This window comes from Odontesthes bonariensis, chromosome 23, assembly GCF_027942865.1.
Source record: "Odontesthes bonariensis isolate fOdoBon6 chromosome 23, fOdoBon6.hap1, whole genome shotgun sequence".
Lineage (NCBI taxonomy): Eukaryota > Metazoa > Chordata > Actinopteri > Atheriniformes > Atherinopsidae > Odontesthes > Odontesthes bonariensis.
In genome coordinates, this window is record NC_134528.1 from 24702509 (window position 1) to 24723838 (window position 21330).

A 21330-nucleotide genomic window follows, 5' to 3' on the forward strand; every position below is an offset into this window, starting at 1 on the left:
TAGTCACTTAAAAGGGTCGTACTGCCCCAGTCAGACGCTCCTGTGTACATGCAGCCTCCGGTTGCATCCAGATGAGGGTTGAATGGTTATTTTTGCTGGAATGTCTCCTAAAACAGCTCACCTTCAGAAATGCTGGCGTGTTGACTGGATATGAACACAACAGAAAAAAGTACCAGGTAAAAAAAAAAAAAAAAAAAAAAAAAAAAAAACGCAACAAGGTACCTTTAGGTTCTTTTTAATCCAAAGCGTTTTGTTGGAAGTGCAAATGTAAAATCGAAGCACGCTTCCATAAATGAGGTCCCTAGCTTGGAAACTAATCATGCACATAAATTAAGGTGAAATAAAAAGCTGTTATATTCATGGTTCATGAATTTCTCAACAACGGAGTGAGCAGATTAAATTTTTAAACCTACTACACATAAATCAGCATGCAAAGTTAAATAGTTTTGTGTTTTTGACAACAATGTGGGGAAAAAAAAAAAAAAAAAAAAAAGTCCCTTTCCCACAGACCACGTCAAAGTGGAATTTTGGGTCACGTGACCGTTTGCGCCATTTGCGACCAGCTAGTAAGAATGGGTCAAAGCGAGGTTGCGCCGAGTAAGAATCAGGCTTTAGTGGGAGATAGAACTCCACGTTGCCTCTGATGCGTCCATCAGCATGTGTGATATTAAATTTTTATTTATTTATTTTTTTTAAGTCCTGCATAGTCTGTGTAGACAAAGTACTGCTGTATGAGTGTGTTAGTGAATGTGGCTTTTAGTGTAAAAGCAAAAAGACCAGAAAAGCTCCATTTACCATGTCTATAGGGAGGAGAGGTTGTATTAAAGCCATCATCCCTGCGTTTGTTCTGTTGTGTCCGTGGTAAGTGCGGTTTGACCCACTCAGCACAAAGGACTGTTGCTATGGTTACCAGCAGGTTGATGTAATCTTCATCATCCTTCAGTCAATAACAAAATCAGAATTAAATACCGTGAACTGTTGCAACTTCTGTAAAGACTTCGGCAAAAAATAAACGTTATACAACGACATGAAATGAATAAAGAGCACAATAAGTGTTTAGAGATATAGATTTGTCTTTATTTGAGTGTATTTCCAACTCTGTGTCCAGTTCTTGCAGCAGGAACAACTGTGTGCGAGGAATGACTGACCGGCTGACTGAATACGGCCCTGCGGCTGGATCCAGCAGGACAGGAGAACAAACCAACTTTTGAGGTTTCACCATTTGTCTGACACATACAAACTGTACACATACACTTTTACATACGTCATCAACATGTGGAAAAAGGGAAAAAAAACAGAACAAAAACGATCAAACTGTGATACCCAGCTCAGACGGCATGCTGAATGCAAGTACTGATTCAGTACACAAACATACAGTGCATACGCACGACACACGTGCATAAAAACAGGAACGCGCGCGCCATTTTTCTTTGTCTCTTTACACAAACTCTGAGGTGTTTTTTTTTTTATTCCTTCCTCTCTCTTTGGGCCATACACGAGCGCGCACACACACGGATCAATTAGAGCGACATGCGGTCGACAGATAACACTGCGGGACTGAACTTCTGACCCATTATGTACACTCTGTACTCTGAGTTGCGTTTCAGTTTGTCTTTTTTCTTTTTTTTTCTTTTTTTTTTAAACCGTTTACCTGAAACAGCATCGCAACAACGTGGAGAATATTTCTCGGGGGAAAAAAAAAAAAGCCGTATTATGTTTAAAAAAAAGAAAAAGAAAAAAGAATCCATAGCAGCAGTTGCACAAAAATTATCAGCACTGTTTTTTTGTGTACAAAATAAACGTGATTGACGGCACGACGTGACACACATGAACAACATGAGAGTTTAAGGAGAATGAAAAAAAAAACACAAAAAAAGAACGTAAACAAACCTTTTAATTGCAAGATGTATAAAAATATAATATTCACGGTGCATCTATGACCCCCCTTTGACTTTTGGAAGCTGAAAGAGAGGCAGAAAACAACAGAGTTGTCACATCCATCTCCAGAGAAAATGTTTTCCGTAAGTACCTATGTGTGTGCGACAACTACAAACTCACGAATAATCAATGGAATACACTTCAGAATACTATGTCAGGTGGGTTTTTCCACCACAACAGTTTCACGACGAACGAAACAAAGGGAAAAAAAAAAAAATGCATAAGACAACTTCCATTCTGGGAATTTTTGGTCTTCTGGAGGAGTGCGGGTGTGTCGGAAACACGTGCTCATGTCCAGAAAGTTGTCAGTTTGAGTCTTTGCAGATACAGTGGGGAGAGGGAGGGGAGAAAAGCTCTTCCTGTAGAGCTTTATACCCCCAGTGGGAGGCTGTGGCTCGGCTTCTTTGCACTCGTGGATGTTAATGTATGGAGCTGTGCAAGCATAGAGCAAGACGTGGGTGAAGAACAGCATTTGGGATCAAGTAAAACTTCCCCGGCTCTTGTCTTTGCCTGATAACCGAGAAATGCCAGAGTAGGAGACAATTCCTCCCTTATCTGAAAGTGAGTGCAGAATATCAAAGCTTCTTCCTCCTTCATGCCCTGAATTCAAGTGAAACGTCTGCAACAATACAAATCTCCCTTCTGTATTTGTAGGATTTTCTGTGGGTCCTTGTATTTTGCTTTATCCTGCACAGCAGACAGTGGATCTGGTGAAGCAGTGTAAGGGTAATTCCATGTAAGAGTGAGAGCTGCAGCTCGGAGTGAGTAAGGTAGGCGTGTGTTTCTGTTTCTTTGCCTCCTTCCTCCCTCTTAACCTTTTTCCGTGTAACTAATCCTTGCATCCTTCTTAAGCTCCACCCGTGGGCTCAGACTATTCGTACTCCAGGAACTGTTTGTGGTAAAACAGGAGGTACCTGTGGAGATGAGAGCAGCACAGTGTCAAACCAACAAACCAAAGCCTGGTCAGTACGGGAACAGTGCTCAGTAAACGACATGCTCACCCTTCGCTATCAAGTACGTCCTTGATGCTGGCCTTGGTGATGATGGCATCGTCACACTTGAACCACTGGTCCTTGTGCTGCCGGATGAAGGTGGTGTAATGGCCGCTCTCCAGCGTCCCCTGGTGGTTCACCACTGCAAACAAGCTGTACCTGAATAGAGAAGGGAGAAAGGGAAAGACGTCACTTCAGCTTTTACTGAACTGCGTTTAATGCAGCTACAAATGGCTGAATGATATGGGAATTACAAGGATCCTGGCTTTGTAAGCAACGTTTTCCAATGCATTTTAAACCTAGAGACAGTGAAAACAACGTATAAACTTATTCTTATAGAAAACTCTGGTTTGGAAATTCACTCCAACCTTTTTTATTTAAAGACACGAGTACAAAAGGAAGTGATTTTCAGTTTGTCCACCGAACAACTTCATGTATGCAGAAAACATAACTATATGAATAGAAAATCTGCATCTAAATCTAGAATTAGGGGTTACAGGATGTACAAGTGACAGCGTTTTAGGAGATTCTTTAATCATCAGATTCACTGATGACAGGTGAGGGTGTCAGGATTAGGTATGAGAGGAGCATCCTTCTTTCCAGGCAAAAATGCTTTTGGGGAAAAAAAAAAGTCTGGTTCCACAGTACAAGACAAGAAAAAGTATCCAGGTAGTTATCAGCAGAAGGTGTAAGAGTCAGCATCTGTGATGGGATGGGGCTGCATCAGTGTGCACGGCATGGATGATTTCATTTGGTGAAGGTTCCATTCATGCAGAGGTGCATACTGGAATTTTAGAGAGATGTATGCTACCATTATGGAGACAAGCAGGACAATGCCAGGCCTCATTCTGCATGACGTACAACAGCGTAGGCTCATACGCACTGAGAGCGTGTGAGTTTTAATGGCCTGCCTGCTGTCCACATCTGCCTCCTGCTGAGAATGTACAGAGGAGCATCAGGCAGCAGCAGCAGACTGCTAAGGAGCTGAAATCTTGCATTCGGCAAGAATGGACAACAATTAATGTCCTCATTTCCAAAACAATTCTAAATGTCATTAAAAAGAAGCCGATGTGACACAACGATAAACACGATGCTGTCCCAACTTTTGAATGAGCTGAACACAATAAAGCTGGTCAGAGAAGACGCTGAAAACTATTTCCTCAGAATCACGTCTGACATAAAAAAAGGTTAAAAGGAAAAAAGAATTTGATGAAATTTGAAAAATTTGAAAATTTTTTCACAAGGTTTCTGTCATTGTTAGCGGCAGAGTGGTGATAATCTGGTTACTTCTGACTCATTTGGAATCTGTGCTGGTTCGGAAAGTTTGCTCACGACACCCGTTTGTCTTACTTGTTGTCGTTGTTGAACGGGTCCACAGTCTGCTGGTACTGCCCGTTCATCCGGCTTTCTTTACTGGAAAACACAGCAGAATAAAATCGCTTTGTCTCAACAACTGCCCTTGGTGTTAGAAGTTCATTCATAAAATATATTCTTTTAATCCAGCTATAAAGCTTGAGATACTTTTGCTGAAGCACAGAACTTCCTCAACACTCCTTTAATCTCAACTTCTCATTTGTTGCCAGCAGCTACCTTATATGTTGAGATTTCCTGTGTGTGCATCCAGTGAAAATATTGGCATGTCGCTCAGGCTATCCGCAGGTGTTGTTGTACAGGGGACTAGTGTGAGATCTTCTGTGCAACCCAGACAGCTTAAAACAGCTAAAACTGCTTTGCCTTATTAGAATTTTCCCAAAAAAGGTCATTGCAGGCATCTTACTTTTTAAATTTTTTCTAACCATAATGCCACTTGAAGCGGTGATGTAGAGTAAAGCTCATATCGGGGAACCCTAACTAATTGGAGGCGGGGCGGCATACTGCAACGCCTGCTTAACAATAAAATTATGGAAATTAAACTTTGAAGACCAACTACAAATTCAAGATGCCAGAAGACCAACTCTTTAACTGACCATAGTCTAGAAGACTACAGGTGCAGAATTGCGGTGCTTCAATGTGGGTTCCACAACCCACATGCCTCGCTTTTTTTTTTTTTTGACGATGAAGCGGTTTGACAATGTGTTCAAACTCCTTAAACTGATGCCAACTATTCCGACTGCAAGTGTCTAAGCTGAGAGTTTAAAACAAGTGAAAACATATCTGCAGGACAAAACACATGTGGGCAAAAAGACTGGTGACTGATGTCATGTGATTGAGCATTCAATAATTTTGATCTTGTTGTGGGATGTGCTTATAAGATGTGTGCCTCCTCAGTAATAACAGGCTGCTACTGCTTTAATTGCACACATTAGTTGGTTTCTGTTTCTTTGACTGATTTATGTCCTTTTGGATTCCAGTCACCTCGAGGCCATGAAGGGGGTCATATCCAGCTCTAGTGGAAAGGAGACATAAGTCGTGATCTTCCGCCGTAGTTTGGCCGAGTGCTCAAACCTCTGACAACAAACACAAACAAACATACAAGACAGTGTAAGACCACTGCTCTGGTTATCAATATCCCCTCAATGAGGAGTAAAACTTGATTCTCTTACTTTGAGGTGAAAGCAGGCCACAATCGGCAGCTTCTTCATGGTCAGCTGCTTGGTGGACTCCTGGTAACTATGGCAACCGCTGCACTTGATCTTGGCGCTGCTGCCGAGGTGCTCTGGTCTGGTGAACCTGGAGAGGAAGAGCAATTTGGGGCAAGAGTATTTGTGTCTATGTGCACCTCCATCGTCTGATTCCTGATATCTCTGGCTCCAACGGATTTAGGGGGGAGACCTAAGAGTCATCATTCTACGGATCTGACTTTGTTCCAAATGGATGTTTATTTAGGGGAGAAAAAGATAGAGGAAATAAAGACGCAATGACTTATCTTTTCATACAGACACTGCTTGTATAAAACTGGTATTCCAGGCCGTGTTACCTGCGCAGACAGTCGGTGAGCGTCGTGGCTCCGGTGGTGTGGCTCTCTCCGTTAAGTGCCGTCAAGTCTCCTCCGGGGCTGAGGGGCCAGAATGGCGTGGAGGAGCCTGGCAGGTCCAGACTGATGTCCCAGAATGGGTCTATGGTTGTTGAAACACCACTAGGGAGAAGAGGAAATGAAATATTACAGATTCCAGACGATGCCGTGTGACGATTAGAGCATATTAATGTCTGTTACCAGCTGCAAGTAGTTTTCTTTATTTAGACCTATGGTTCTATGGTGTTATTATGTTAAAAAAGAAAATAGCACAAAGTAAAATTTAACTACAAATCATCTAAAGCCTTGTTGTAGTAAGATTTCCTCAGAAGTCAGGTGCAAAAAGGACTTTCTCCTCCTTCCTGCTCTGTAGCAGTTTTATACAGAGCCGGCAGCAGATGCGGTCCTCGACTAGAACATCAAAGAATTCCTAGACAGCACACTTAAAAATTCTTTTGATGAATTCATTGATCACTCTCTACTCATTTAGGCATTTCACATAATCAGAACAGCTTTTATAGCTGATGTTCATCAGTTGCTGGTGAGAGATCCTTGATCTTCTGTTGGCTTGAGGGCAGATCATGTTCTCCAACGGCCGAGCAAACCCAGCACAAAGGGAAGGTTGGAGATTATACTTTCATGAAGTAGTTGCATATGGAAAAAAATCTATCCAAGGAAATGTATTTTTTAACATGGGGTTCATTGAAAGGAAGTCTGCTGAACTGTTTAAGCTGAATCTAGATGAAAGTAGGATTCAGTTATGTTAGAATGTGTTACTGAATGTGAGTATCAGCTAATGGGAATTCTTGGGGTCTGATTTTGTTGGGTTTTTTGTGTCGAGCATGCACGATTCTTTGAAACATCGTTACAAGGTGCTTCTCGTTCTTCATATCAAATGCACAACTATGCAACAGGCGGAGACCAATTTATAGTCGTATTTTGGTCTGAGGAAAAAAATAAAAAATTGAAGAAAAGCACAGAAAGTGACCAGAAATCACTCCCAGAATAAATTGATTAAATAGTGACCTCGCCATTTTGCAGCTCTGCCTGAATGTACAGTGAGATTTTTTTATTTTTATATAACCTCTGTAGCGGATTAGAATTTTTGGAGCGTATACCACAACTTCCCCTTTAAGTCTTATTTGAAAAAAATAAAAAAATAAAAATAATCCCTTAAAGCATCAGTAGTTTCCGCAAACCAGCAGGTGGAGCAAGAGAACAACATTACAGACTGCATGGCCGGACGGGCTTGTTGCTGCAGTGTGGCACCTCGGGGTGTGCATGTGCGATATGTGAATGATAAAGTAGAGTGGAGGCTGCTCAACTCAAGGCAGGAAGTAGAGAGGTTTAATGCGGACAAGTGGAACAAATGGTTCAGAAGGCAACAAAGCCACAGCTTTGTTCCATCAGACTTTACTGCCCAAACACAGCCTCCAGTGAGGCACTAATGTTGTTGTTTTTTTACACTCACACATAAATGCACACTTACTGGCAGACTTGGCAGGTGACGTCAGACTGCAGGCCCCCTGTGAAGATTTGGTCGATGATGCAGTTACAGTGGTTCGGGTTGTTGGCTTTCTTCCCATTGTCATCTGTGTGGATACACACACACACACACACACACACACAAAAATGTACACAGTCACTAAAAGCTATCCTGTGTAACTTCGCAGCCACCCACTCTGCTTGTAAACTGACAAGCGTGACAAAGAGATCCAAGAGAATCTGAGCTGTCTCCGTCAGCCTCTATCATCTCTTTTCATCCTCTCAGCTCCACTCAGCCAGTCATTCCATGCAGCTCCTCTGGTGTTGTCCTGAAGCCTCTTTTTCTGTCCTTCTGCACTCTTTTCACTTACAATCTCTACTTTTTACCTTTGCAGTGTCTGTGCAGGACGTCCAGTGCTGCAATGAGGAACTCGTGGGCGTCCTGCTGCTCGTAGCCGGCCAGGTGACGGGCGTGGGTCCACACCAGGTGGAGGAGGCGGAATGGGATGTGGGGCGAGCGGTGGCCTGAGTAGAACTGGAATAGGAGGTAGTGTGTGTAAGACTGATGGCGACAGAGAAATGTGTCCCCTTTGGACTTGGTATTGTGCCATTTTGGACTAGATAGTCACCTCCTGGAACAGTTGCGACATCTCGCACACCAAGCAGGAGTTGCTCTGCATTTCACATTTGTGTCGGTCGGACAGGAAGAAGTCGCGTAACAGCGGAGTGTGCGTCAGCGCTTGAACGATGCAGTTCATAAAGCACGTGTTGCCCAGGTTTATAAGTCCACGCAGGCCTGAAAGGGGACAGCAGAGGGGAGAAGGACATTAAGAAGTCAACAGTCAAAGAATAAACAAATACACTAAATAGATTCAATCAAACTGTAGACTTGACTTCTGAGGCCCCTCATAGGATAATCAGGTCCCTGTTCTCTGAGCCAATAAGATTTCAGCACGAGTTGACAGCTTCTGCTTTAAAAAAAATGGCCGAAACTTTGACTTATTTCACTTTAATCATGCTGAAATGCCAGTTTCTAAAAAGATCTGAGGCAAGAACTAAACAATGTAGTGGCACAATTTTCACTCATATTAGCAGTATAAGGTCAAAAAGTTTGGAAGTTTTGGAAGCCAGGTGCTCTACTGCATATCTAGCGATTGTAATGTTGCTCTTTTCAAAGCCACTGATCTAATCTAAATGGATTTTCTTTTTTTCTTTTTTTAATTTGACACGACGAACACTAGAAATCTCAAACTAATTGTACATTTATCAGATTAAAAACAGCTTACATTACAGATTTAAATAAGTAATGTCCAAAACTAAATGACCTAATATTGATATCATAAACATATTCACATGTGGGTGGATTTACCTCCACAGCCTTGCATTGCCAAGCAGTTTTAAACGTTTGTTTTTCTTTTATTAAACAACAATTACCTTACAAAAGAAAAATAAATATTACTAAAACTGGACAGCTTATCGCATCGGTCTAATGAAAGATGGACCAAAATTTTGAAACGAGGCTTTATTTGTTTATGATGAATGAAAATGAAGTAACTGCGTTATTTTTACAGGACAAGGAAAAAAAAAAAAAAAAAAGGGGGAAAAGAGACAGAATCTCAGAAAATTCTGATGCAAACAAATACTACAATGTACCCGAGGCTATGTTGGACAGCGGACCCAACCACACACAGACAGAGTGAAAAGTAGAGAAGGTAGAAAGAGAGCTGAGCAGAAAGAGGCAGTTTTCTCACTGATGAGCAGCCAGCCCTGTAATTTTCCTCATTGTAAAACGTGGCCAATGATGTTAATGGTGCTGGGCAGATCTCTGCAGGCTGCTACAAACTATTAAAAGTCTGCCTGCTTCCCTCACTGCCACACACTGCCTGATGCCCTACTGCTTCATTCCTATATTCTCAACTGTGTGTGTGTGTGTGTGTGTGTGTGTGTGTGTGTAACAAACCAATTGTACAGTTGGAGGTGATTCTCCTCCTCTTGGGATTGTGGCGGAGTAGCTCCAGCTCCCTCTTGGTTGGCTCCCATGTTGAGTACTTCTCCCCTATGCCTGAAACAGATACAGGGATGTACGTCGACACGTGCTTGAAAAATGATCATCTTGTCCTTCTTACTTCCTTTGAAGGCAAGGTTATTTGAGTAGCACCCTGCTTTAGCGATTCATTCACAGGTTTTCTCTTTTAGGGCAAAAAGACTGGGATGAAAAAAATGAATTAATTAGAAAACAAAAAAACAAAAAAACATTTGTGCACCTTTTCCTGCAAACAAACTGGTAATTGTACAGAATGAATGTGTGGTGAGAATGTGTGCACCTCGTGTTTTCTTCAAAGCATGAATTTTAGAGCAATGTTAACCTGATAAAGGTGGAAACCGGAAAATAAATGGTGGCATGACACAACATAAAACAAAACGGTTTCACGGAGCTCGACTGCAACAGTGTTTCACGGTCATGCTTAACAGCTGCGAAAGACCTTGATATGAGACTTCCATAGAGTCCTTTACCTTTAGCAAGAGCGAGCTGATTGCTTTTGTGATTCAAGAACGGAAGCCTCAAAACAAAACAGATTTAAATTCTCTCAACATTCAGGAAAGCTGCTCTCTTATTTTACTGTTGCTCACGTTATCTATCACGTGTCTATCATTTGTGGGGGAAAATTATAGGCATTTCTTTTATACCCAAGTGACAATTTGGGGGAGTGTCTGCATCCATTCCTGGATTCTCGCACATAAGCCCTTTTTCCATCAACGACATGATTCGCTTTAATTTGATGCGCATCAAGAAGTTAGTGCGATACATGTAATGGAAAAACGGTTAAATCGCTAGAACGCCTGTTTTGTTGCATTAAATCAATTCGCTCGAAATAGATGGTTCAGGGCTAAGTTGTATCGCTACAGAAGTGATGGAAAAGGTTAATGCGATTCAGACTAGCCACGCATGCGCAGATGGTATTGGTAAAGCGCGAGGATTCGAATGTTGTTGTTGTTGTTGAGCCGCTCAGCCGCCCCATTTCACCTATCCTGTCGGTATCAAAACAGCAGCAACAACTAGTAACAACAATGTCCGATGATAAAAGAAACAACTGGTCGAGAGCAGAGACTCTGCTTTTTTTTTTTAAACACAATTCGGGAGGTCGACGTTGTTTCGGCCCTGGATGGGAAGAGGCAGAGAAACGCAGATGTCTTCAAAAAAAACTGTCCACCGTTTTGCACAAGAGAGGCGTTGAGAGGAATTGGGAGGCTACCGAGCATTCTAATTCTCTACAATTCGCCACTTTTGTAATGGAAAATCATCTGGTCGAGTCAGAATAATGTGCATCAGCACGTTCATGTGATGTCATTTTATTTCGCTAGAATCGTCCTGTTTGATGGAAAACCAACCGAACGCATCTTATATCGCAACAAAGTAATGCGATACAACTTTTAATTCGCTACAGAATCTGATGGAAAAAGGGCTATAGTTTCTACGATTGATCTTTACAGAAGTGAGCCAGACATAAGCACATACCGTAAATCCTCTAATATAGGCCGGGGCCTTTATTCACTCACGTGCATCTTGGTCCCGGCCATTATTGGAAGGAGGCCAGAATTAGAGACAGGCCTCTATTTCTATTTGAGCAAAACAGACTACCAGTGGAATGAATAAAAACGAGATTTTGTGTCTATTTGAACCTATAAAATAGACAAATACCGGCAATTCAGGCTAAATTCCAGTGTAGTACCGGTAATATGGTAACAGAAACGTAGCAAACATACCGGTACCAGTAGACTGCGGTCAAGTGAGCCGCCACTCGTTCATCCGCGGCTCACTTGACCGCAGTTACCAGTAGTGCATTGTCACTTAACCATGGTGATAATTAGGCTACCGGTATTTCATCTCCTCTTCATCTCTCCCCGTAATCTCCTCATCACTCGCACCAGTCTCTACAACAAGTTCATTATTGTACAGTTCTTCTTCGTCCTCCTCATGTTCTGCTGCCTGTCTGTTCTCTTCCTTGCGCAGACGGGCAGCAGCGCAGGGCTGTAAAAAACGATATCGGTAGTTTGGCCGTTATTGCAAGTCACAGTGGACAGGCTCACTCACGATCGTGATCGCATTCGAATGCGATAGTGATAGAAGTGAATGCTAATTTCAACATACCATATATCCTACTTATTTATTTTTTATTTTACTTAATTTTGCTTTAACTTTGTTGTTACCGGTAATCTGACTGTAAAGCGCATTGAGCTGCAAGTCTTGTATGTTACGATCACAAGCACCGGTATAATGTTGAGGCTGCCCAGAGAAATCGTTCGTTCTAATTATAGACCCGGCCTGTATAAGAATCCGGCCAGTATTTACCTCCTCCGACAGCAAGACCGGCCAATATTAGAATCCCGGCCAGTAATGGAATACAGGCCAATATTAGAGGATTTACGGTACTCATAAATCTAGCAAAAAGAACGTGTATGCAGACTTCTTCCCTTGTGCGAACAGGCAGTTTTAGTCATGAGACGACTAACAGTTTTATTCATCTTCCCCCTCTGCACTATTTGGGTTCAAACCAGTGGGAGACTTCGCTTGGGATCGTGTACATGTGTCACACTGGATGCATGACTGTGTGTTCAGTAGTTCTGTACCTTGCATCTTCCAGGCTTTCCTTTGCTCCTCTTTGGCAATCTGTTCCATCTCTTTGTCATAAATGTAGTCTTGGCACATGAAGCAGTAAATTCCCCCATACAGCAGGTCGATAGCTGGACAAGCAGACAAGGGGGGAATGATTAGAAAGCAGTACATGATGTCATTTCATTTCAAACTCGGGACAATCTGTTTATTTGACAGTCTGAGGGTTATAAAGGGGTGTGTCGATGCAATCTGTGTAACAACTGCCGACATCCTTGTTGTCATGGTGTTGCCATGACAGGCAGCTCGGTTTATCTGAGGACAGATCACCAATTTTTGTACAACATATAGAAACAGCCGAAAGCCATTAGGAGTCAAAGAGGTAATGGAGGAAGAAAGAGGGAGGGAGACGGCCACCCAGCTGTGCTATCTTTCACTATCACACACTCACTAAAGTGTCCACACACGGGTTAAAAAATGTCCTTCCACTCCCTCTTCCTCCCCTCTCATCACCTGCTCTATACCCTGCAGCTACCTGTTTGATGTTGCTATAACAACCTGGCTGCAGGGCTCTCTTGGCTGTCATCTGCTGCAGATATGAAGGAGATAGGACAAAAAAAAAAAAAAAAAGGAAGACTTTCACTTGAACTGATAAGCGGTGAAGAAAAAAAACAAGAGGAAAATGCAGCAAGAAAAGACAAGTCTCAATTAAAGGATACCCTCCCAATTCTGAATATCAGGAGGGTCATCAGGTAACCATGGGAACAAGAGGAGGGCGAAAGAGGATAGAGAGGGAGATGAGCCCATACGAGGCGGCAAACAGAATGCGGCAAATGGCTGAATAATAAAAAAAAAAAAAAATGCATAAAATGGGTGGATGAAAGAGATGAAGAGTAAAAAAAAAAAAAAAGATTATAGGAAGGGAAACAGGAAGAGAAGGAGGGTTATTTAATCAAGGCTGATTCCACAGGGTTTGTCAGAGAAGACTTAATTACCTCCTCACCAGTCTGCTGAGATCTGTCCCTTTTTATAAGATCTTCTCTCTGTGTTGCGGACTGTTTCGTACTCCTTTTTTTTTAAATTCAGCAGCTAAGCTAATCAAACTCACAAATACACACATCTCCACTGACAGAATGCACTCCCTGCCAGCTCATTACAACCAGATACCTCATCCTAACCATTACCCTAAACCTAACCATAAACTTATTGCAACCTTGACCCTAAAACCAAGGTTTTGCGTCGGCATCTTGATAACAGTTAAGGAGGCATCATATCACCAAATAGGAAATTCTCAACATGTCAGGCCCAGCTTTTTTTGTTGACGCCCTGAGTGCCTTTGCTGCGGCTCTGCTCTCCTGAAACCACTGCAGTGCTTCACTCGCAGCTCCAAACCATCTAATTTTTTTTGATGAGGAGAACGTAAAAGGAATCTGAAACTGCCGGTGCAGCTTTCAGACAAATAGGATAGGATAAAATAGAATAGAAAAATACTTTATTCATCCCCCAGTGGGGGAAATTCAAATGATGCATAATGTAAAATATACTTCTGAACGTTGCCTCCCAAGTCTGTGTTTTTTTATTTTGTTAATAAGGTCCGCGTTTTATATTTTTGACTAAAACAGCTGAGTTCCAATCACTGGCTAAAAAAATTAAAATCACAATACTTGGAGGACGTTCATTCAGCGTTTTTATTTATTAAAAGAAAAAAGAAAAAATATGACATTAACACTTTCACTTAATAGTTGAACATTCTAGCTTTATAAGAAATACATTTAAAAAAATGAATAAAACTGTTGGAATTTATTTCATTTTTTATACAGATGAGGAAAATATTAAGGAATCAAGAACAAAACAAATGGGTTAACGCTGTATTCTCTTGCAACTCCTTAAATTCTGTGAGACATGGACATCACCAATGAGTCGAGCTCCAACTTTCTTGTACCTCAGCATCACCAAAAGCTGCTTTCAATTGACGATTTTGGCAAAGTGGACAAAATGTCCACCTGAGCAGTTTCTGTAGAGGTAACGACTGCATCTCTGTATGTCCTACACTGGACATCGACCACATATAATGATTGAGGTAATATGCTTGTTTTCTTCAAGCAGTCATCTTTATATGTATCATAGGATCTGCACTAAACAAAAGTTCTGATACCATCTCCTAGTCCAATAGAGATTCATCTCTGAATATCACTGTCATCCAATCATCCACAGTCCATGATAGCTTCTCCTTAGCCCTGAGCCCACTGTAACCTCGTTCTCTTCTGTTTAGGTGTTAGTGATGGCTTACATTCGGCTTTTGTGAATGAAAAAAAGTATAATTTCCTTCAGCTTTGTATTCTAACAGTCACAAACACTGACTCCTGTTTCTGCCCATTTGTTTTTCCATCTCTTTAATTGTACCGCTTCTTATTTCAGACATATTACTTTAAGTCCTCTGTCTTGGCACTTTGACATCTCTCTTGGTCGACCTGAATGTTTCCCTTTTCCAACATTTCCCCATTTTGTATGTACATGCTCCAAATTTCAGACACAGCTGACTTAGAACAACCAACATCTTTTGCCACACTCCAGCGTTGAATTACCTTCTTCGTAAGCTTTATAATACTTTCCATCGTTTCCACTAATGGTTGCAATGGTTCATGAAGCTCTGCGGTAGACTAAAATCTATAAAAGTATTACAGTCTGCGCATATGCCCCTTCTACATTAGCATCTGAGAGCACCACGTATCCATTTTCTATAGCCACTTCTTCCTGTTCAGAGTCATGGTGGGTGCCCTCCATCCGTACTAACTATTGGTAAGAGGTGGAGTACACAGTGGACATGTCAACCGACCATCGCAGGGTCAGCCAAGCGAGACAGACAACTGTGCATAATCGTGCTCATACCTATGTTCAGTTTAATCGCCAATTAACCAGCTGTGGGGGGGGCACAGAGCACCCAGAGAAAACACAGGTAAGAGCAGCATCTACAGACCCCCCCCCCCCCGCTGCGAGACAGCTATCCTAACCACTGCAGATGATACTCCTTCCCCCAGACACTGAACCAGCAAAAAGTTGGTGCTGCTGAGCAGCAGTTTTCCTGGCCCAGAGTCTGACTGCTTTGGCAGTGTAAACAGAAAGAAGTGGCTCTTAGTTAGGAAGAAGCCTCCAACAAGCATTGTGACTACTGACTACTGAGTTTCCAGTTGCCAACAAGTGCAGCAAAAGTCTCTCTTCTAATCTGGAGCCATCCCTGTTTTGTCTGATGCAAATATCTAATTTGGTGAGCTAAATGATATCTCTCCCGTTTGTTCTGGAAACACGCCAACAAAGCCGCAGACCAGTGAGCTGAGGTGACAAACGGAGCGACTGGTTCGGTTCCTGGACGGACATTTTTAAGAAAGAATAGCTTCGATTTTAAATGAAGATTGTCGACGAGTCAATTGATGTACAACAAAGAATATTCTCAAAAAAATTGAAGTTTTGAGGGATTTTGGAGGGAGCTGACTGCAAACCACTGAGTGGTACCAAATTAATGTGCTTAATCTTACTCAACGACCAGGGCTGACCCCAGTCCCCTGTTCACTAATGCATTTCTGCCTTCTAATAGGCACCGCAAGGCCAAATACACATGTGACATTCAAATCTCTCGAGGCCAAGCTCTTTAGAATGTGCTGCAATTATGTTGCACTGGCATGTGTAACGGCTCATAGCTGTTCACCTGCTGTAGATAGTTTCTTTTGTGCTCCACTTGCCCAGTTTTGTCAAATTATTTTAGGAATACACAGCACACCATTCTGAGATATGCCAAGTTTTTCAGCTATGAGCTCTTTGGAAATCACCTTGTTGGCGCAAACACCCCCCATCCACAATTTTATGTGTTTAATCATTTTTGTCGACGCAACTAAAGAAATGTAAGCAAACGATGCGTCTTTTGGAACATGCATGGGTAAAAAAAAAAAAAAAAGTGTTAAGTGGAAGGTGTTAAGTGAAAAAGTTTTTTTTATACCTTCCAATTAACACTTTTTTTTTTTTTTACCCACGCATGTTGAAAAAGACATGCAAGTTTGCTTACATTACTTTAGTGGAAAAAAAAGAAGCAGCAACAAATGAGGGCTAGTTAAAGAGTTTTACATGTGCTGTATATGTCTGTGTCTGTTTGTAAGGCAAAGTTGTTACATCACGCAGACACGACAGGCCTCCAAACAACTCATTCAGCAACTCATGAAATTAGTGAGTGTGTGCGTCATACCCAGGTTATGCCTCTTGCTCTTGGCATGTTCGTGGATATGTTTTTTGGCAAAGCAGGCGAAGAAGACGCAGTAGAGGCAGGAGTGGAGTCTGTTGAGGTGGGCGCCACACATGTGACAGATACATGACTTGGCCTGAAAGAGAGGGGAAGAAAAACAGAGACAAAAAAAGGACATGATCATAAGAATTTCTGAATTTAGGATTTCATTACATTAAATGCTACTCATATGCAAAAGCATTCACACTTTCTTTCTTTGCCATTCCAAATTGTGGACTAATGGATGGAGTTCTCTCCCACAAGCCGACCCAGAAATAACGGCAATAAACTTAGCAAAAAAGCAACAATATCTCAAGAATTTTCTGATGCATGTAGAACTTTGTGGTTTATTCCAATAGTCTGATTTCTGCTGACGTGCTGATAACAGAGGTGAGGATACTCAGTGGCAGGAAATCATCACCAGTTTGCAACTAACAGCATACGATCATTAATTGGTCATTTTCTGGGCTCAAGTAGTTAGGTCACGTCGCTCCTACGTGATGCTAAAGTTACTGTGATGAGCAACAACTGAGCAGGAACTTAAGGGAGGAAAAAACTTTGTACAAAGTGTGTAAAATCTGCTTTGCGAAAGTGCCATCCTTTGGTAAAACAACAAAATGGTTGTGACGGAACCACATCAGCTGCATTTTTTTTTTTTTTTTTTTTTTTTTTTTTTTTTTTTTTTTTTTTTTTTTTAAATCCTGACCTAGTTTCTGCAACCTTAATGAAAAAAACTAGCAGTAATTAGCCAAGAATCGACGTGTCCCTCACATTCTGAGAGGGGAAGAGAATCGCCACATCTGAGCCAACTTCCAAAGTTACGGGTTTACAGTTTATCTAGTTGGAGAGAAGCCAACTGCAAATAAATAAAAATAATCAGAGAAAGGTTAGGCTTGCCCAAAAAGCAGGTTAAATGGTAAACTGATTAGCTTGTTGTTTACCTAACGTCAGGATACAAAAATTGTGGGATTTTTGAGTTCCGACATCGAACTTCTGTAAAGACGCTGCGTTACTCAGCTGTGAACAGGAGTAACGGCCGAGTCTGAGAGGCAGCGCTGACAAACTGCAGGAAGTAAAAAGTAAGACAGCAAGCCTTTAAGAATTAGCATCTCCAGAGCCAAATGTTCTAAAAAGAGAAAAAAAGACAAGAAAATCAGAGCCAGTGAGAGATTTATTGGTACACATGTAGTACCAGTCAAACACACCTACCCATCGTGGCACTGCATATTCATAAGAAAAAACAGAAGCATGGTTGTTGCTGACAGTCACCAGTCATTATTTCATTTTTCCTTTCCACCTCATTTATAGCTCAGCACAGGCAGCGACACTAAATCTGAAAAGTTTGACATTTCACACGTTTGCTTTCTCGCCAGAGATTAATCGGAATTCCATCAGGGCTAACATCTGCGATAAGACTCCACCGATGCTAATCAGATGAACGGGAAGAAGAATCCTCATGAATGTGGATGACTTTCCCCATTCGTTTTGCTGAATGTGTAATAATCTAATGTTTGCTATATCCCAGTGAAATTACATGCAAAAATCGCTTTCAAAATTCTCGTGCACCAAAGATAACGTCAAATGTGAATAATAAATATGTAAACTTTAAAGCAGCAGAAAGATAAATTATTAATCAAGCTTCCTATACATTCTGTTTGATAGTCATGGTGGAAAGGAAAGGGTGGGCGGAGTGATTGTGGATAGAGGATAGATAATGGGCCAGTATGAACATGAGGAGGTAAGGAGAAATGAGGGAGAGGGCAGATGGAGGATGCGAGTGCCATAGGAATGACAATGACAAGAAAGCAGATCATAAAGAAAACGACAGCCGTTCCTCTCCAGAAGGTTTATACTACGTAAGGGTCTGATGTAAGCTTTAATTCGTTCTCCTCGCAAGCGCTTTAAACATTCCAACAGCGCGAAAGAAAATTAACTCAAACATCTGACATCCAGGCCTTTGTAGAGCGGCTGACAGCAGTAGAAGCCAATGTTGCATGAGAATAGAACTGGGTTTGTGCATTTCTGTCACACGCTGCTGTATAACGAGTAACACATGCATGATCGGATGACAAACAACTAGCCTTTTCAGCACGTCGTAAAAACAAACAAACCCCCCCAAAAAAACAGATTCTTATTCCAGACACACACACACACCTCGTGTATATGTGCTTAGACAGCACATGAATTATGAAAATATGCATCAATCTGTCCGCACTCGTTCTACAGGCCGTTGGTGTTAAAGATGGCTTGAATATTGTTGCCGTCCCTGATGACATGGTGCTCGTGAAGGAATCCGTGTCTGCTGGGCATCCTCAACTGTCACATCAGTGACAGACTACACGTACCTGTTTGTAGTAGTTATTGTCATAAAGGCCACTTGAGTGAGCCTCAATATTCTTGGCAAAAATGTGTGGAAGGGAAACGTGATTTCAGTAAAAATGGTTAATTTAGGCAATGTTGGAGCCCAGTTAAACAACTAATCTTGTTATTGGTGAAGAAGAAGAACAAAAAAAAAAAAAAAAAAAAAAAGCAAACGGACAGAGAAAACACACTTGCACACATTTCTCCTTGACAAACCCTGACGCTTGTCAACACAGAAGACACATTTTCAGACATCACCTCAAGGCATAAAAAGAGGAAACACATTCATGATAATGGGACACGTGTGAACCACAGCAATACAGAAGGAAAGCTGACTCCAGAGCAGCGACTGATGTTAAAACCACCTCACTAGTATTGTGCAGGCCTCCCCTTTCTGCTCCCAAAACATCTCTGAGGTCATGTGACAAAAACGGGACTTCTGAGTCCTGTGGTGGGTCAGACTTGGAATGGAGATTCCCGTGGAAGCTGGATCATAATGGAATCTGAAGTGCCAGGACCCAAAGTTTACTGGCGAAACCCTCCCTTGTAATGAGGTGACCGATGCAGTTGACCGTGAGTGGTTTTGAGGCTCTGGTTAATCTGTTTATATTCACATTTAGAGCAACACTTGTCAGTTCTTTTACAGGAAGTAATTGACTTACTTTGTCTGTCATATTGATTCCTTTTAGCAATTCTGCACCTAGTGAAGACAGTAAGACTCTTCCAGTGGACGGCTTTGACAGGACTTGCCGTCCCGCCGAATCTGAAAATATCTTTGAAAATTAACCACGATTATGAGTGAATATTCAACATTTCTGTATTATAACGAGAACGCAATAACACAATCCTGCAAGCAACACTCTCCGCGGGAGCATCCTTGACAAGAAACCGACGCGGCCGAAGAGTAGAGCCTTCAAATGCACGAGGTGAACAAATGCTACAAATTCAATCTGCGTTCGAAAGTCACAGTCCGCCTGATGCAGACCGAGTGTTGACTGTGACCAGCAGAAGGTGACATCAGCTGTAATGGCGGGCGTATGACAGCAGAGTTGTCTGCATTTTTTTCCCCACCCGAAACACTTTCAAGTGTTGCTGCAGGGAGGATACACAGTGGGAGTAACCATGGAGTAGCCCACCGCATCAGAGAGCAACACTCCATGATACGCTCATTGGTTGTGACCGCATGACAGTCATTAAAAACATGTAAACGTCTTCCATGAAAAAAATAAATAAAAAAAGAACCGGTTCGCATGTTTTCTCTAATTTGACGCCATTGTCAACCATTAGCTCAAATGTGAGGACAAAAAGGAGTTCACACTGAGCAGGGGTGCCATCCTGGTTAGGGTGGTAGCAGAGGCAGAGAACCCAGCAATCCCTGGATGAGGAGACCCTAAAAACACCATAGGTTTCAGTATACATGCCTGTTACTACCACCCCCAACTGATTCCCTGTCCTTTACTGTGGACTCAGGGTTGTCCCAGAGCATACACAAATGCAGGATGGATGTAGCCAGGCATTTAACCAAGCCCATACTGCAGATGCAAGCACATCTTGCTAACATTTCTCACATCTGTACAGTGCTCACATGTATGACATGTGAAGGGCGGGCTGGCTGGCTTTATGACGCATCCTTTTGGTTAACAGCAGCACACCATAATAAAGGCTAATCTAGGAGGACATTGGGTATAGACTCATTTGTGGGATTCCAATTTCGAGAAAACTCCATAAACGAGGAAATACCAATGTCTGCTGCTGGTGGAAGGAAGTGGGGCCATTGCAGGCGTAGTGCCAGTGCAAACAGATGCACATCAGCTCTGATCGAACATGCGGTCTCAGGCTTTGAAAGTAGATAACGTTCGGCAGTGATACGTTAACTAGTTTGCTTCAGCTTGGCTGCAGTGCAGCTGTGGAAAGCCTGTAGACTTGGCGTTTTACGCTGGCTCAAGCCAGAAGGCGATAGAAAATAAGAGCACGAGCACGCGCTAGTAGTATTTAACGGAGGGCAAAAGGTACTTTGGCATCAAGTGTCTAGGTATCGGACCTTCGTGTTGTTTGGAAGGGCGGGGAACTGTCCATGCACACGATGGAATTTCAAACATACACATAAAAAAAAAGAAGAAAAAAAAACAAAAAAACACGGTGTGTTGTTTTTTTCCCCACCACACTCGTTTCTCCGTTACCTTGCGTTTTCTGGTCTCAGCGGAACCGCTCCACACGAAACACTGATAGATAAGCCTCAGGTTCTGCTTCCAGTTGTCCACTTTGAAGCCGTTGACATGGGGGCAGCCTGCAGGACTCATGGTAGTCACAGCATCCGGCTTTCCTGTCCTGTGAGCAACAAAACCTGTTCAAATCCCTAAACTCAGCCCCAGTCCAAGCTCTCTGGCTAGCTCGCCAGTTTCGTTATCCTCCGAATGCTGCGTTCTTGGCTAACTGGACATGTCCTAGTTGTAGAACCTGAGACACGCGCAATAGTAAACATCAAACCAAACTTGACAGTGTGTTCTTTGTAGATATAAATATCATTCACCAATATACTTAAAAATAACGCAGTACATTTTGTTCTTAACATTGGTTAAATTACATGTTAGCAGGCAGGCTAAAGTGAATTTCAACAGTAGCTTACACGGTAAGCGTCATCAAGGCCCACCTCATTCATGGCAGTGGACCAATGAGAGCTGAGTCACAGGCGTGATTGACGGGCTGCAAACAATCATAT

At 42.1% G+C, this 21330-nt stretch overlaps 1 protein-coding gene across 1 annotated transcript; it reads right to left on the reverse strand.

The window, feature by feature from the left end:
- Window positions 1-1055: 1055 nt before the first annotated feature.
- usp22 (ubiquitin specific peptidase 22) lies at window positions 1056-21272 on the reverse strand. The gene is made up of 13 exons (XM_075457951.1): window positions 20792-21272; window positions 16215-16347; window positions 11998-12111; window positions 9329-9430; window positions 7998-8164; window positions 7756-7903; window positions 7373-7475; window positions 5848-6006; window positions 5474-5600; window positions 5286-5377; window positions 4281-4343; window positions 2940-3089; window positions 1056-2852 (listed from the first exon to the last, which is right to left on the reverse strand). Exons 1-13 carry the CDS (start codon window positions 20909-20911, stop codon window positions 2810-2812), a joined length of 1521 nt encoding a protein of 506 aa, XP_075314066.1. The 5' UTR covers window positions 20912-21272; the 3' UTR covers window positions 1056-2809.
- Between the last annotated feature and the right edge of the window lie 58 nt (window positions 21273-21330).

Coding starts and splice junctions, on each gene's coding strand:
- usp22 (XM_075457951.1), bottom strand. CDS start 20,911: ATGAGTCCTGCAGGCTGCCCCCATGTCAACGGCTTCAAAGTGGACAAC. Junction 16,348..20,791: donor CTGAGACCAGAAAACGCAAG/GTAACGGAGAAA, acceptor CCTCTCTTTCAG/GCCAAGTCATGTATCTGTCA. Junction 7,904..7,997: donor TGTCGCAACTGTTCCAGGAG/GTGACTATCTAG, acceptor CTCCTATTCCAG/TTCTACTCAGGCCACCGCTC.